Source organism: Rhamphochromis longiceps, linkage group LG17, assembly GCF_057381845.1.
Source record: "Rhamphochromis longiceps isolate RC_006_pf linkage group LG17, R_longiceps_female_GT1.1, whole genome shotgun sequence".
Taxonomy (NCBI): Eukaryota; Metazoa; Chordata; class Actinopteri; order Cichliformes; family Cichlidae; genus Rhamphochromis; species Rhamphochromis longiceps.
This window is the reverse complement of record NC_140573.1, coordinates 30,677,283-30,694,785: the sequence shown is the minus strand read 5'-3', so window position 1 is coordinate 30,694,785 and position 17,503 is coordinate 30,677,283. Positions and strand designations below refer to the sequence as shown.

The window sequence follows — 17,503 nt, the reverse complement described above, 5'->3', positions numbered from 1 at the left end:
TTATTACCCCCGATTTTTAGATTATTACAGCGATTATTATTTTTTTAGGGGAGGGGGAGTAATGACTTCAGTAAGTAAGTTTCCATACAGTCCTCTTATTTTATTTTATTAACTTTTTTAACCGCGTGCGTAACTTTAAAACACCTGAGCCGTATAACATTGCACCGGTAGTGCGCCTGTCAGGACAAACTCCGGGAAACAGTCCTGATTTCAAGGAGGGAGGAGTTACATGACGTCGACGCTTTGACGTGGAGTGTATGACGAACGGGGAAATAAAAGTAAACAACGCCTAGGATAACGAAAATGGTTTTTGGCGTTAGTCCCCCAAGCTTAGACGGAACCTGTGATTTTTCTGAGGCTTTGTTGATCATGTATGAAGGCTTTGTTTTCCGATAAGGACAGAGGCAGGCTGAAAACTGGTAAGACACCAGTAGAGTCGAGATGAGTCGGGTGCGGCATCCGCTAATGATAGCTTAGTTCAACATGGCAGTTTCCTGTATTGTATGAAATTGTTTACAGGATGTAATGCTCTCACGACCTTTGCTGAAAACAAGTCCTCAACGTCAGGACTGTCTGACGACCAAAACACCACCTTAGGCCCTCCCCCATACTTTCTTGTATTTTAGTTGCTATTTGCCTAAGTGTGTTGGCGTGTTTTCACTTATTAATTTCAGATTTAGCTATGTTAGCCATCAGATCGTCAGAGGAGGAGTCCACTGAGATTGAGGAGATGGACACCTCAGAGCCCAACTGGTGCTGGTTCTACTTGGCTGAGTGTGGAGTGTGGCATATGTTTGAGGTAGTTCACATGATACCACAACTTTATACACAATAGCAGACTTTGTAACTGGCTTTACTCTGTATGCCCAGCATATCGCCCCTCCTTTGGTCGTATTTTGCCAGACTCTGCAGGTTTTTATTCCCCCTTTTAGCTCATCATCAATACATTTATAGAAAAAAAAAAAAAAACAAAAACATTGCCTTGGGTTGATTGTAGGGAGGCAGAAAAATGGCCATCATGTGCCACTACTTAGGTTATGTGTTAAACTGCAATTAAAAGGAATTTAACAATGATGCATCAAAAATCCATGAACAGATTTAAAATGTGTTTTTCTGGTTTATCAGTTTCTGACAGCGAGTTACACTCAGCTGTCTTATTTATCCCACCAGTAGCTCAAACCTCCAAATATATATGTATCGATTTACAAGACAAGCTTTAAGTCAAACCAAAGAATTGATGTTTTTTCAGTTAAATTTTAAGCCTTTGACCTAAATAAAGAATCAACTCTCTTAACTAACTGTTAATTAACTGATTGGCTGGTTAACCCTTCCCCCCCCCTTTTATTTTCCTGTCAGATTGATCCCAGTGCAGCCTGCTCTGTGACCAGCGCTCAGATTGAGCAGTGCTACAACAGGAACCAGCGTGGTGTGATGGAGTTTTACACAGCCAAGTACACATACAGACTGGACTTCTCAGGTGAAAACTCATGAGTTAATTAAAGTAATTCTAAAGGTACTTTATCCAGGCTGAGAGTGTTAAAGCTTTTTCAAAGGAAATCCCGTCGCATCAGTTCTATTGAGGATAAGTTAGTTTTTCTGTTGTTTATTTTGTTAAAGAAATTGCACATGAACACCTAATTGTCATTAAATCCCCAAACAGTCATGCGACAGATAAATGTAACAACAGGAAAGCAACGGCCGATCAAACGCTCCCTCCACTCTGCAACTGGATTTAGGTAAGATTTGATGGTTTGAGTGTACATCCAGAGAGCCTTTTTATAATTTGGTTTTATTTACTTGCTATCATGGAAAAGTTATGTTAAAGAAGACCATGTATTAAATGGAAGTTTAGGGGTCAAGCATCTCCTGTCCTTAAAATCCTGGAAATGAAAGTAACAAAAGAAAAGAGAACAATTGCCTTTTCCCCTCCTTTTTTTCGTTTTTCTTTTTTTTTGCAAGCGTTGAATTATTTTTGTGTGAGCATAAAGCAAACACATCCATTCTCATTCTGATGCAGTGATTGGTTTACTGACTCTTCTCCTTTGCTGATCCTCCCAGGTTTATTTGTGATAATCTCGCCTTGCCTGTTCCCTGTCACTGGGAAAGAATAAACACAGATGAGCCCTATCAAGTGAGTACAGAAGTACGGAAACACATCTTATTGTTCCACTTAGCTTCGTTCACACATTTTTAGTATTGAGACGATACCTTTATGTTCTTTTGATTTCTGATGTAAAAATAGTGGCAGACTGGTCAAAACTTTTAGACAGGTGTGCATGTGATTGTATGCGGTGTTTTGTCAGTCCAGAAGTTCCCAACTTTGTTCAGTCTGAGGTCAAACATTTGCAAATGAGAGAGAAAAAGAGGAATATGAAACACACTGCAGAAAAGGGTAGAGCTGTGTGAGTGTTTCTTGCCTTTGCAGCTCATCCAGCTTGGCAGAGACACATATGAATTTAAAGAAGTAGCCAGACTGTATGAAAGAACAATGGATCATCCAATTAAATCCATCCAGAGGATCCAGAACCTGGATTTATGGGAGTTCTTCTGCAGGTAGAATATTATTTTCTACATTTTTGTGAGGAAAAATATTTCCTTGTATATACTGCCTTAATTACACTTAAATTGCACTCCATTAGTGACACTGGGAAAATTGTAAATTCTAGTTTTCCCAAACTTCCAATAAAGATGCTGGCTTTTTTCTTAGCATAAATTAAAGAATTGAACCGAATTCCATGAATCCACCCCTTTCAGCCGATGTCTTCTTCAAGCTCGTCTCCTGTGCACAATGTGCACTTGTTTCTAGATCATTTCATGGAAATTGCCAGTATGCATCTGTAATTCACACTGGATCACCTGCACTGTGTCAAAAAGGCATCTCTTCAACTTGAATGTAATTTAATTTTCATTTTATAAAGGAAAACAAAGTCTTTTGAATAGGGCAAAGGAAGTAAAACTCCTGCTTTTACAGTGCTGGCTGTGTGGGCGTGCAGTGGCATGTTGGCAACCGCTACAGTTCAGGGTGTTTGTGCCAAATTTTTTCTCAAAAATGCCCCAGAAATGTAATGCCAGTTTGACCCCGTGGGACGCGGTTGAACAAATTAATTCACTAAAAGGCGTTGTTTTATACATATACCTCTGAAAACGCTTTGTGATTGGGAGGTTTCTGAGCTGGCTGCTCATTCCGGCCTCCTGAAAAGGCAGAGGACTTTTTTTTTTTTTTTTGATAATAACCATTCAGCGGAACTGGAACCTTATCCACTTCAAAGCCCACGTTTGTACATATTTCTTATAAATTGTTAGATTAAACTTACCTGCATTGCATTATATTCACCTCGTGGGGAATCCACAAGGTGAATATAATGCAAGGTGACTGGGTCAGAAACAAAAGCTGTTTTCAGTCTTTTTCACTTGCTAGCACATCCTAACCTGTCAACACACAATAAATTACTATACTGTTGTTGTTATTATTATTGTTCTTATTGTAAACATATATGTGTTGAATTTTGTATTCATAAACATCCAACACTTTAAACACCTTAAACATATGGCAGTAAGAAAGCACTAAGAACACAAGACATTCAAAAAACAAATAAAAAAATAATTAAAAAAATAATAATATTAATAATACTAAAGGAAATTAAAAACAATATAAAATAAAATACAAAAAAAAGTACAGGATAGTCTATACTGTATACATTCCCAAATTTAGTTGCATATTTTCATTGCTTCACTCTCTCTCCAGTTCCTCAACGTGCCCAGTCTTTAATAGCTCCAGAAAAATCAAATAATTCTGATGATCTTTTCCTAACCACATAGGTCAGTTTCTATTATTGTTCTCATATTGTTATTGTTTTAATGGTACTTATATTGCACCTTTCTGCTTAAAATAGTACTTTACAAGTGTCGTTCACCCATTCACACATACATTCATACACTTCTTTTATCTATACCTAAGCCCTTTCTCACATTCACTCTGCGACTGATGTATCAGGGTCAACTCGGGGTTTGGTGTCTTGTCCGAAGATAATTCAGCATGCAAACTGTAGGAGTCAAGGATAAACCAACTGGCCTTCCAAGTCTGTAGACAATGCGCTCTACCACCTGAGCCACAAGTGCTAGAGACTAGGGGCATTGGTGCAAGGTATTCATCTTCACAGCTGACAGCCCACAGCCATTTCCAAACTGTTTAATGCGTTTGAATTTAGTTGAAGTTTGCTTTCTGCACTGTGTACAAGTGGTCCAAGCAGGCCTTCCAGGAAATGATCTAAAAATAGCAGCAGTACTGGAAGTGATATAGAGGTGCACAAGGTGAAAATCCTGAATTGCATAGATGGGGCAAAATTTAAATTGGGTATGATTTTTGCTCTTTATGGGAAAAGTTGCTGAACTTTTCACTGATCAAACTTTGTACAGTCATGCAGTATCAAAGTCATTATTTGTTTTATGTTGTCATTCCTTGGTGCTCCTCTAAGGAAGAAAACACAGTTGCGAAAAGTCAAGCGAACACTGGATATTGAGGAACGAATGCTGTTTCATGGCACGGGACACAGCAATATACAAGCTATATGTACATTTAACTTTGACTGGCGGCTCACAGGAAGCCATGGCGATGTCTATGGCAAAGGTAGATCTTTTATGTTGTATCATGAAAGACTTTGCTACTCTCCTTTTGTCCAGTTTTAACATTGTGCTCTTGTCTTTCCTGCAGGGAGCTACTTTGCCCGCGATGCCAAATATTCCAGTAAATTCTGTCACACCACAGGGAAACACAACACGACCTTACAGAGACATGGACTCGCACCACCGATATTTGCGAGTGAGCCGCCTTATAAGACCATGTTCCTGGCCAGAGTGCTTGTTGGAGAATACACAGTTGGTCATCCAATGTACTGCAGACCACCCTCTAAGGATGCCAGTTTCACCAACTTCTATGACAGTTGTGTGGATGATATGGCCAATCCAAAGATCTATGTCATTTTTGACAGTAATCAGATTTATCCAGAGTATCTGATTGAGTTCTACTGATGCCTAAGAAAATGATGCCAACTTTTTTTTTTAATAAAGGCTGGAAAAGCTAGGATATGAAATTAGATGACAGGATAATTGATTTCCATGACTGAATGGAGCATGGGTCATCTAAGTGCCTTTGAAGAAGTTGGTAAGACAGTAAGGACTTTGTGTCAAATTGTATACTGTACAGCATACATAATTGGACCCAGAAGTTAGAACGTTTCCATGACTTCAAAAGATGCTAACCGAAGACAGTCTTTGTGCTGTTTTTATCTTTAATCCTGAGTCTATGCTTGCTTACTGAATATGTGTGCACATTTGCTTAGATAAAATAAGAGTGGTGCTTGCAGCCTGTAGATCATAGGCAATATCCGACCACCGGCTCCATCACTCCCTCTACTTCCACAGTGCCATACATATGCTTCTTTATAAATCCAAGAACATGCTCTGCTCACTCATTTTGCACCATGTTCTGAAAATCTGTGTCTAGTAGTACCATGTATTATATAAGCATGGATTTTTGTTCATGTTTTTGTCATAAAAACGCTCCTACCTCTGCATTTTTTTATCTTGCACTTTCCATGAAAGGTTTTGTAATTGTGTCATATTGACATAAACATGTAAAATGTGTGATGTCGTCCCTGAGCAATTCGTTTCTGTGCATCTTTTCTGACCGCTGAATTTCATTGGGGTTTTCAACCAAGTTCGTCTGTCCATCCGTTTTCTAAATTATTTTGGGTCTGTCACATTCATAACAGAGAAGCAATCAATCATTCATACTCACATCCACATGTATGGCCAAACTAGGATCACAAATTAGCCTAAGATATATAATACATTGCCAAAAGTATTCACCCAGCAGTGCAGATATTGAATTAAGGTGTTCCAATCACTTTCATGGCCACAGGTTTGTAAAATCCAGCACCTAGGCGTGCAGACTGCTTCTACAAACATTTGTGAAAGAATGGGTTAATCTCAGGAGATCAGTGAATTCCAGTGTGGTACTGTGATAGGATGCCACATTTGCAACAAATCCAGTCATGAAATTTTCTCATTACCAAATATTCCATAGTCAACTGTTATTGGTAACAGCAACTGGTAACATCAGCAACTTAGCCACAAAGTCTTAGGCCACATAAAATCCCACAGCAGATTTAGCTGATGCTGAGGGGCATAGTGCCGCAGAGGTTGTCAACTTTCTGCAGAGTTGATCACCACAGACCTCCAAACTTCATGGCCTTCAGATTGGCTCAGAAACTCAGCATAGAGAGCTTCATGGAATGGATTTCCATGGCCGAGCTGCTGCGGTGGTTGCCAGGAGAACGGTACTTGTCTGACCTCACTGTGCCAAGTGTAAAGTTTGTTTGAGGAGGAATGATGCTGTGGGGTTGTTTTTCAGGAGTTGGTTCGCCCCCTTAGTTCCAGTGAAAGGAACTCATAATGCTTCAGCATACCAAGCCAAGACATTTTGAACAATGTCATGCTCTCAACTTCATGTGAACAGTTTGGGGATGGCCCCTTCCTGTTCCAACATGGCTGTGCACAAAGAAAGGTCCATAAAGACATGAATGAGGGAGTGTGGTGTAGAAGAATGTGACTGGCCTGCACTGAGTCCTGACCTCAGCCTGATAGAACACCTTTGGAATGAATTAGAGCAGAGACTGTGAGCCAGGCCTTCCCGCTACTTCCTTGCCACAAAGGCACAGGGACGCCCCAGGCAGGATAAACCCTATTGCTGTGAGGTGATAGCACTGCATCACCGTGTTGCCTCCAATGAAGTTGATTTTTAAAATTGTAACAATTCAACATTGAATTTAATTTCCAAGTCATCTGGGTTTGATGTTAAAACCTGAGTAACGCAGGTTTATTTTTGCACTTTGTATAATTTTAAAAACAAAACAAAAAAATGTGCTCAGCACACTTGTTGTACTGTAATGTAAAATTATTTTTTTGTGTGCATTTGTTCAATTAATTGTATGACCATGTTTGTATGTGTTTTCGACCTGCACAAGGTGATGCCACAAGGTGGTGCACTTGTGGTACTTTGAGTTTATTTATATTAAATGTATGGGGGGAACATCTTACAGCTATGCGTGTGTTAAGCTATACTTGTCTGTAATTTGCATGTCACAATTAATAAATTTTTCAATTTAAACACATAAAATAATTATTGTAGACCATCTTTCAGGTTAGAAGACTGAAAACAAATTATATTGTGCATGTAATGTCACATGATCTACTTTGCCTTCTAGGGCTATGTAGAAGGTGTGTCTATGAATGAGATTTGAATCATGAGGAGTCAGAAACACCAGTAGTTAAGTCATAGAGAGGAAGCAGGTTAATTTTTCAGCTTTTTCTGTGATATAATCAGTTACATTTCTGACAACAAGAAACAGCAACAAAAGATGTTGGAAAATACATTAGTGGAATATATGGATACAGCTGACACCCCTTGGTGCTGGTATTACCTTGCTGACTGTGGACAGTGGCACCAGTTTGAGGTAATTTGTGTATTTCTTTAGATCACATTATCTGGTTCCATACTGTCAAGTAAAGCTTATGTTTCTAGTTTCTTGTCCCTTTTCTGTAGGATGACCCCGATCTCCCCTTTAGCAGTGAGGCTGTTGAAAATTTTTACCTGAAAAACTCCAAGGCTGTTTTAAACACATCATCTTTCAGTTACAGGGGCCAGATTGATTTCTCTGGTAATTTTTGTGCATTTTCATGCTCACAGTCTTCCTTCACACATTAAGAACTTAGCTCAGATTAATACATGTGTTTTTGTGCAGCGATGCTACTGACAGACCTCACCGCAGGGAGGCAAAAAAGAATCAGGAGAAGCTACAACACAGAAAAAAGGTAAACAAGAAATGTACATTCTCAATTGTAACAGCAGTGAGGTTTACAAGTTAGTGTCAGTATAGTTTCTATCAAAATGAAAGTGAAAGTTTCAGCACAATGGAAACTTAACTCTCCTCCCGCAGGTGTTCCTGTTTCAGCCTTGCTCCTGTTTTCTGGGAATCGTTTGATCCCGAATCGCCATACCAGGTGACAAAAATGTTGCTTAATGTCCAAAATCCATACAGCTAGAGCACAAATATACAATACAGTTAGAAGCATAGATTAAAACCGCAGATATTTCAGTAATAACTGATTTCGGATGCTTTTTAAAGTTAATCCCTCTGAGTGAGCACTCCCCCGAGTATTGGACAGTGAAACATTATGTAAAGACCGATGGGCTGTTGGACCGAACCATTCTGTCAATCAACAGGATACAGAATTTGGATCTTTGGGAATTATATTGCAGGTAAGTTAAATTTTACACTGTTTTTTGTTAATAATTTCTTTTCTTTATTACCATTATTTTTATATTTGCATCAAAGGAAAAAGAAACAGCTGATGAGGATTCAAGGCATCAAAGAAATTCAAGAGAGACGACTCTTTCATGGGACTGATATCAAAAATGTGGATTATATTTGCAAGTATAACTTTGATGTACGGTTAGCTGGACAACATGCCCACGTATTTGGCAAAGGTAAGTTCATTGTTTTGTGCAAATCTGAATTTCTAACTCTTTACCATTTCTTCTGTCTTTTTTCTTCCCAGCTGATCTAAGTTTCTTTTTTACGTAGGAATTTATTTTGCCAAACATGCAGCATTAGCCGCCGTATACAGTAAGAGCAGCTCGAAACCACTGCCAGTTTATGGCGGGAAAACACAACCTGTACACTCTGGAGAAACTAAAATTATATTTTTGGCTCGGGTGATGACTGGAAAACCAGTTGCTGGACAATCTCATTTCCAAAAACCCGATCATGGGAGTCCTGAAAACTTGCATGACAGCTGTGTTGATGATGTCTCTCATCCAAATATTTTTGTCATTTTTGATCCAAATCAAATATATCCGGAGTATTTGATTCAGTACAGCTGAGCGCAACATGTGCAAGATCAACATGGCTACCTCAAACGGTACATTTCAAGCACAACTCCTGATGGCTTCGATGAAGTTTTTACAGCATTTTTACTACATTTTAAACATTTTTAGAAAAATTTCCAGTAAACTAGGTCGTTTTCAGCAAGATAATCTGTCAGCAAAGTTATCGCTACATTTCATTACTTTGGATCAGAAGTACCAATAAAAATGAGTTTACTTACCAGGTGCTACTGCTTAGTATTAGAATAGTTGAATATAATACTTGTGGTCATGTAATGTAGATTCCCATCTAATTTATTTCTATTTAATTTAGTAATAATATAGCTTCATAAATAAATAAATATGCCAGCAGAACCAAATCAAAGTCTACATGTGTGTTTATTCCTGTTCTAATGTTTATGTTTGTATTTGTGCTGGACATAACATTCGCAAGCATTTTAAAATAACATGTGCGAGGTTAAAGAAATCAAATTCTAAGCTCATGTAGCTTATTGTTGTTCATCTGTTTTACATATATGTGGACAAAAAGCTTTCATGGGGCTCTGTGAAGGATGTGGAAAAACAACGTTTGATTCAGTTACTTTAGAAGCACCTTTATCAGCAATAACCTGAAATAATAATTTTATGTTTGATTCCGTCAGTCTTTCACATAAGAAATTGAAATTGTGAAGAGATTTTGATCTACTCTTCTTTACAGAGTTCCTTCACTTTTTGAGGTTTGTGAGCAGTTATTTATGTTCAGCTCTCTTAAGGTCACGACACAGTATTTCATTCACGTTGAGTTCTGGTCTTTGACTAGACCACTGAAAAACCTTTATTCTTTTCTCTTTTTTAGCCAGTCTGTTGTAGATTTGGCTTGGCTTGGGATTGTAGTATTGCACTTACCCAATTTTGGCCAGGCTTTAGTTGGCAGACAGATGGCCTCAGATTTCACTCTAGTACACTTTGGTATACAGAGGATTGAATGGGAATTGCAAGGCTCCCATACACTGTATTTACAAAATAAGCCCATCACCCCTCCCCCTCCAGTTAGTATGAGGTGTTTGTACTGATATGTTTTCACCAATCTCACCCTCATGTTGTTGGGATAGACTCCAGCTGAAGTGGATGGATGGATTGGTGTTTTCAACAAATATTGCTGTGCAATATTGCTAAACAACTCCATTTCGGTCTAATCTGTTCAAAGGACTTTGTTAGAGAGGTTTTGTGGATTGTTCAAAAAAAAAAACTCCAAACAAGCCATACTGTTCAGTCTTTTTCTAAATGTACTGTCATCAGTGTTGGGCAAGTTACTTTGAAAAAGTAATTAATTATAGTTACTAGTTACTTAAACATAACTGAGTTAGTAACTGAGTTACAATATTCTAAAAGTAATTAATTACTTGAAAAGTAACTATTGTGTTACTTTTAAAAAAAAATTAACCCTCTGGGGTCCAGTGTATAATTGGCCATTTTTCACTACTTTTGATGTTTCCTCTACATTTCACCGTTAAAATCTATTTACTTTGCCTTGTTTGGTATCATTGTTTTCAGCACAACCTCACGTGTTTGAATTTACAGTTATGCTTTCATTTTGACATACTGTATTAACAAAATTGATCTAAAATCAGACAAAAAACATAAATTCCAAGTAGAAAAGGTTTTTTCATCATGACCCTGATGAAGGCCACAAGCCAAAACGCGTTGGTCAATTATTAAAGTTGTTCATCTTCCCTCAAGTGATGCTGGAGTTCCTACTTTGTGATCCCTTTTTTAAATAACCATTTCAAACTATTTGCAGAACAATCAGCTCTTCTGAATTCAATAAGATGCCACACAAATTATTTGTACCACTCCAAAAAATAATTTCTGTCCACTATAAAGAAGAACATCACAGCCTCTTAATGCTTCAGCATACCAAGACATTTTGAACAATGACATGCTCCCAACTTCGTGTGAACAGTTAGGGGATGGTCCCTTCCTGTTCCAACATGGCTGTGCACCAGTGCACAAAGAAAGGTCCATAAAAACATAGATGAGAGAGTGTGGTGTAGAAGAATGTGACTGGCCTGCACTGAGTCCTGACCTCAGCCTGATAGAACACCTTTGGAATGAATTAGAGCAGAGACTGTGAGCCAGGCCTTCCCGCCGCATCGTTGCCCCAAAGGCACAGGCAGGATAAACCCTATTGCTGTGAGGTGATAGCACTGCATCACTGTGTTGCCTCCAATGAAGTTAATTTTTAAAATTGTAACAATTCAACATTGAATTTAATTTCCAAGTCATCTGGGTTTGATGTTAAAACCTGAATAACGCAGGTTTATTTTTGCACTTTGTGTAATTAAAAAAAAATGTGCTCAGCACACTTGTTGTACTGTAATGTAAAATTATTTTTCTGTGTGCATTTGTTCAATTAATTGTATGACCATGTTTGTATGTGTTTTCGACCTGCACAAGGTGATGCCACAAGGTGGTGCACTTGTGGTGCTTTGAGTTTATTTATATTAAATGTATGGGGGGAAACATCTTACAGCTATGCGTGTGTTAAGCTATACTTGTCTGTAATTTGCATGTCATAATTAATAAATTTTTCAATTTAAACACATAAAATAATTATTGTAGACCATCTTTCAGGTTAGAAGACTGAAAACAAATTATACTGTGCATGTAATGTCACATGATCTACTTTGCCTTCTAGGGCTATGTAGAAGGTGTGTCTATGATATAAGATGGCGCCGGTGAGGTCGGCTGCCGTCACGACTGCTCCGACCACTTTTTCTTTGTCTTTGCTTTTTAAGTTAGTTTTCAGCGTTTCTAAATCGGCAAAATCATCACCATTGGGTACATTAGGTATGACAGTGACACTCTTGTTTCTATTGGTATACAATGTACTCACAATTCGAAGTTTTTAACTCCGGATCCGAGCTGGCCGAGTGAGATCTCGAGGGAGAACAAAGGGAAGCGGCGGCGGCCTAGAGGGAAGCGAGCCGGCGTCAGGAACAGGCTGAGAGCTCGTGCACACCGCACACCTCTGCCTAGCATCCTGCTCGCCAACGTCCAGTCACTGGAGAACAGGCTTGACGACCTCAGGGCCAGGATAAAGTTCCAGAGAGACATTCGGGACTGCAATCTCCTCTGCTTCACCGAGACATGGCTGAACCCAGCGGTGCCGGACCACGCCATCCAGCCGGCCAAGTTCTTCTCGGTTCACCGCATGGACAGGACACGGGACTCGGGGAAGTCAAGGGGAGGCGGCGTGTGTTTAATGGTGAACAACAACTGGTGCAACAGTGCGAACGTTGTTCCTCTCACACGCTCCTGCACACCAAATCTGGAACTACTGTCCATCATGTGTCGTCCTTTTTATCTACCTCGGGAATTTACATCGGTCATTGTAAGTGCCGTTTATATTCCACCACAAGCGGACACGGTCACCGCCTTATGCGAGCTGCATGAGGCACTCACACAGCACCAGACACAACACCGGGACGCTGCGCTTATTGTGACGGGGGACTTTAATAGCGCCAACCTCAAACGCGCAGCGCCGAACTTTTATCAACACATCACCTGCCCCACCAGGGGTGAAAGGACACTGGACCACTGCTACACTACGGTCAAGGACGGCTACAAGGCACAATCCCGCCCCCCGTTTGGCAAATCTGATCACGCCGCCATCTTCCTCATGCCAAAATACAAACAAAGGCTGAAACAGGAAGTTCCGGTTCAGAGGAAGGTCGCGCGCTGGACGGATCAATCGGTGGCCGCGTTACAGGACGCACTCGATGACGCAGACTGGGGCATGTTCAGAAACAGCTCCGACGATGACGTCAACGTGTTTACGGAAGCGGTTGTGGGATTCATCGGGAAACTAGCGGATGATACTGTGGAGACAAAGACTATCACAACGTTTCCCAACCAGAAGCCGTGGGTGGATAAAACCATCCGCGACGCTCTGAGATCCCGCACCGCTGCCTACAACACGGGACTCATGACGGGGGACATGGACCCGTACAAAGCCGCGTCATATAACGTGCGGAGGGCGGTGAAAGAGGCGAAGCAGCGCTACGGGAGGAAACTAGAGTCACAACTCCAACAGAGTGACTCTAGGAGCCTGTGGCGGGGACTAAGGACAATAACGGACTATAAAGCACCAACAACCGGTATGACGAACGCGGCCGTGACTCTGGCAGACGAGCTGAACACTTTCTATGCTCGCTTCGAGGCTGCAGCTAAGGTCTCCAACAATGCTAGTGTTAGCGGCGCTAACGGCTGCAGACAGGAAGATACTGCCAGCACCGGAAACGTGCTCGTCATCTCCGAGCATGAAGTAAGGAGAGCCTTCAAGAGAGTGAACACCAGGAAAGCAGCAGGACCAGACGGCATCCCAGGTCGTATCCTCAGAGACTGCGCATACCAGCTAGCTCCTGTGTTCACTGAGATATTCAACATCTCTTTATCTCAGTCGGTGATCCCCACATGCTTCAAAGAGTCCATCATTGTTCCTGTCCCGAAGAAACCCCACCCTGCTTCTCTCAATGACTATCGCCCTGTAGCCCTCACCTCAGTAGTGATGAAGTGCTTTGAACGCCTGGTCAGAGACTTCATCATTTCTTCACTACCAGACACACTGGACCCACTACAGTTCGCTTACCGTCCAAATCGTTCCACAGACGATGCCATCTCTCATCTCCTCCACACATCACTCACTCACTTGGACACTAGAAGGGGGAATTATGTTAAAATGCTCTTCATAGACTACAGCTCTGCATTTAACACCATAATTCCCTCCACACTCACCACCAAGCTGGAGCATCTGGGACTCAGCTCATCTATGTGTCAGTGGATCTCCAACTTCCTAACTGGCAGACCACAGGCAGTAAGGATGGGCGGACATGTCTCAGCCTCCACCACTCTCAGCACTGGAGCCCCCCAGGGGTGTGTTCTGAGCCCCCTGCTGTACTCTTTGTACACATATGACTGTGTGGCCACTACCAGCTCCACCACCATCATCAAGTTTGCTGACGACACCGTCGTGGTGGGCCTGATCTCTGATAACAACGAGACGGCCTACCTGAAGGAGATTAGGAATCTGGAGAACTGGTGCCAGAGGAACAACCTCCTTCTAAACGTCAGTAAGACAAAGGAGCTGATAGTGGACTTCAGCACTAAGCAGGAGAGGAACTACCAGACCCCCGTCATCAACGAGTGCCCAGTGGAGAGAGTGGACAGCTTCAAATACCTCGGAGTTCACATCACGCAGGACCTGTCATGGTCCTGTCACATCAACACTGTGGTGAAAAAGGCCCGACAGCGTCTCTACCACCTCAGACGCTTGAGAGACTTCCAACTGCCCTCCAAGGTGCTCAGGAACTTTTACTCGTGCACCATAGAGAGCATCCTGGCGGGAAACATCTTAACCTGGTTCGGGAACAGCACCATGCAGGACAGACGAGCTCTAGAGAGGGTTGTGCGGTCAGCTGAGCGCACCATCCGCTCCGAGCTCCCTGACCTGCACTCAATCTACAGCAGGCGGTGCTGGACCAAGGCCAGGAAGATCGTGAAGGACCTCAGCCATCCCAACAACAGACTGTTCTCTCTGCTGAGGTCAGGAAAGCGATTCCGCTCCCTGAAGACCAACACAGAGAGACTGAGGAGGAGCTTCTTCCCGCAGGCGATACAGTCTCTCAATCACACCACCACACAGTACTGACCCACACATACAGTTCTTACACACACACTGGACTTTCTGGACTTTGGTTTTGCACAACACTGGTCACTATATTCTTCATTTCCGGTTAATACTTGTACAGCTGCTGTTATTGTGTATATATTTATTTATATTTAGATTTCTTCATACATGTATTTTGTTGTACAGTTATTTTATTTTCAACTTTAATTTATATATTTTATCTTATTCTTCCCAGTTAAATTTACCCTTCATTCTAATTTGTGTTGTACATTTCTTTCATTTTTAACCTTAATTTATATTTTATTCCTTCCTAGTTAAATTTACCCTTTTTAATTTTTCATATTTATTTCCTATCTTATTCATAGCCTTTTCCTTTTTTGTTTTCTTTAGGTCACGAGCAGTTGTCCAAGCATTTCACTACATATCGTACTGTGTATGACTGTGTACGTGACAAATAAAAATTTGAATTTGAATTTGAATTTGAATGAGGTTTGACTCATGAGGAGTCAGAAACACCAGTAGTTTAGTCATAGAGAGGAAGCAGGTTACTTTTTCAGCTTTTTCTTGATATAATCAGTTGAATTTCTGACAACAAAAAACAACAACAACAAAAAATGTTGGAAAATACAGAAGAGGATATGGATACATCTGACACTCCTGGGTGCTGGTATTACCTGGCTGACTGTGGACAGTGCAGCCAGTTTGAGGTAACTTGTTTATTTCTTTAGATCACACTATGTGGTTAATTTTTCAGCTTTTTCTATGATATAATCAGTTACATTTCTGACAACAAGAAACAACAACAACAAAAAATGGGGGAAAATACAGAAGAGGATATGGATACATCTGACACCCCTTGCTGGTGGTATTACCTGGCCGACTGTGGACATTGGCACCAGTTTGAGGTAACTTGTGTATTTCTTTAGACCACACTACCTGGTTATGTAATGTCAAGTAAAGTAAAGCTTACTTTTCTACTTTCTTGTCCCTTTTCTGTAGGATGACCACAATCTCACCTTTAGCAGTGAGGATGTTGACACGTTTTACCTGAAAAACTCCAAGGATATTTTGAACACATCTTCTTTCAGTTACAGGATTGATTTCTCTGGTAATTTTTGTGCATTTTCATCCTCACAGTCTTCATTCACACATTAAGAACTTGGCTCAGATTAATACATGTGTTTCTGTGTAGAAATGCTACTGACAGACCTCACCACAACGAGGCAAAAAAGAATCAGGAGGAGCTGCAACACAGAAAAAAGGTACAATTTTTATATTCTCAAAAGTAACAGCAGTGAGGTTTACAAGTTAGCGTCAGTATAGTTTCTATCAAAATGAAAGTGAAAGTTTCAGCACAATGGAAACTTAACTCTCCTCCCGCAGGTGTTCCTGTTTCAGCCTCCCTTCCTGGGAATCGTTTGATCCCGAATCGCCATACCAGGTGACAAAAATGTTACTTAATGTCCAAAATCCATACAGCTAGAGCACAAATATACAATACAGTTAGAAGCATAGATTAAAACCACAGATATTTCAGCAATAACTGATTTCTGATACTTTTTAAAGTTAATCCCTCTGAGTGAGCACTCCCCCGAGTATCGGAAAGTGGAAGAATATGTAAAGACCGTTGGGCTGTTGGGCAAAACCATTCTGTCAATCAACAGGATACAGAATTTGGATCTTTGGGAATTATATTGCAGGTAAGTTAAGTTTTACACTATGTTTTTTGTTAATAATTTCTTTTCTTTATTACCATTATTTTTATATTTGCATCAAAGGAAAAAGAAACAGCTGATGAGGATTCAAGGCATCAAAGAAATTCAAGAGAGACGACTCTTTCATGGGACTGATATCAAAAATGTGGATTATATTTGCAAGTATAACTTTGATGTACGGTTAGCTGGACAACATGCCCACGTATTTGGCAAAGGTAAGTTCATTGTTTTGTGCAAATCTGAATTTCTAACTCTTTACCATTTCTTCTGTCTTTTTTCTTCCCAGCTGATCTAAGTTTCTTTTTTACGTAGGAATTTATTTTGCCAAACATGCAGCATTAGCCGACAGATACAGTAAGAGCAGCTCGAAACCACTGCCAGTTTATGGCGGGAAAACACAACCTGTACACTCTAAAATTATATTTTTGGCTCGGGTGATGACTGGAAAACCAGTTGCTGGACAATCTCATTTCCAAAAACCCGATCATGGGAGTCCTGAAAACTTGCATGACAGCTGTGTTGATGATGTCTCTCATCCTAATATTTTTGTCATTTTTGATCCAAATCAAATATATCCGGAGTATTTGATTCAGTACAGCTGAGCGCAACATGTGCAAGATCAACATGGCTACCTCAAACGGTACATTTCAAGCACAACTCCTGATGGCTTCGATGAAGTTTTTACAGCATTTTTACTACATTTTAAACATTTTTAGAAAGGTTTCCAGTAAACTAGGTCGTTTTCAGCAAGATAATCTGTCAGCAAAGTTATCGTTACATTTCATTACTTTGGATCAGAAGTACTAATAAAAATGAGTTTACTTACCAGGTGCTACTGCTTAGTATTAGAATAGTTGAATATAATACTTGTGGTCATGTAATGTAGATTCCCATCTAATTTATTTCTATTTAATTTAGTAATAATATAGCTTCATGTTGTTGGGATAGACTCCAGCCCCCCTTGGATAAGCTGAAGTGGATGGATGGATGGGTGTTTTCAACAAATATTGCTGTGCAATATTGCTAAACAACTCCATTTCGGTCTCATCTGTTCAAAGGACATTGTTGCAGAGGTCTTGTGGCTTGTTCAGAAACAACTCCAAACAAACCATACTGTTCAGTCTTTTTCTAAATGTACTGTCATGTAATTATACAAAAAAATGTCTCATTCTA

General features: G+C 40.4%; 3 protein-coding genes across 5 annotated transcripts; all 3 read left to right on the top strand.

The window, feature by feature from the left end:
* The first annotated feature begins 236 nt into the window (after positions 1–236).
* Positions 237–7,180, top strand: LOC146649955 (protein mono-ADP-ribosyltransferase PARP11-like). 3 transcript variants are annotated; one of them, XM_085386848.1, is made up of 8 exons: positions 237–419; positions 675–799; positions 1,357–1,477; positions 1,661–1,736; positions 2,059–2,131; positions 2,426–2,553; positions 4,480–4,627; positions 4,712–7,180. In XM_085386848.1, exons 1-8 carry the CDS (start codon positions 374–376, stop codon positions 5,012–5,014), a joined length of 1,020 nt encoding a protein of 339 aa, XP_085242974.1. In that variant the 5' UTR covers positions 237–373; the 3' UTR covers positions 5,015–7,180. The 3 variants fall into 3 exon arrangements, with proteins under 3 accessions (XP_085242974.1, XP_085242973.1, XP_085242975.1); XM_085386847.1 differs by having other exon boundaries at positions 4,476–4,627; XM_085386849.1 differs by lacking the exon at positions 2,426–2,553.
* A 138-nt stretch (positions 7,181–7,318) lies between these two features.
* On the top strand, positions 7,319–9,290 carry LOC146649954 (protein mono-ADP-ribosyltransferase PARP11-like). The gene is made up of 7 exons (XM_085386850.1): positions 7,319–7,514; positions 7,604–7,718; positions 7,803–7,872; positions 7,998–8,061; positions 8,187–8,320; positions 8,397–8,548; positions 8,646–9,290. Exons 1-7 carry the CDS (start codon positions 7,419–7,421, stop codon positions 8,942–8,944), a joined length of 930 nt encoding a protein of 309 aa, XP_085242976.1. The 5' UTR covers positions 7,319–7,418; the 3' UTR covers positions 8,945–9,290.
* Positions 9,291–15,317: 6,027 nt separating this feature from the next.
* Positions 15,318–17,014, top strand: LOC146649953 (protein mono-ADP-ribosyltransferase PARP11-like). The gene is made up of 7 exons (XM_085387246.1): positions 15,318–15,520; positions 15,615–15,723; positions 15,808–15,877; positions 15,999–16,056; positions 16,182–16,315; positions 16,394–16,545; positions 16,643–17,014. Exons 1-7 carry the CDS (start codon positions 15,428–15,430, stop codon positions 16,930–16,932), a joined length of 906 nt encoding a protein of 301 aa, XP_085243372.1. The 5' UTR covers positions 15,318–15,427; the 3' UTR covers positions 16,933–17,014.
* The last annotated feature ends 489 nt before the right edge of the window (positions 17,015–17,503 follow it).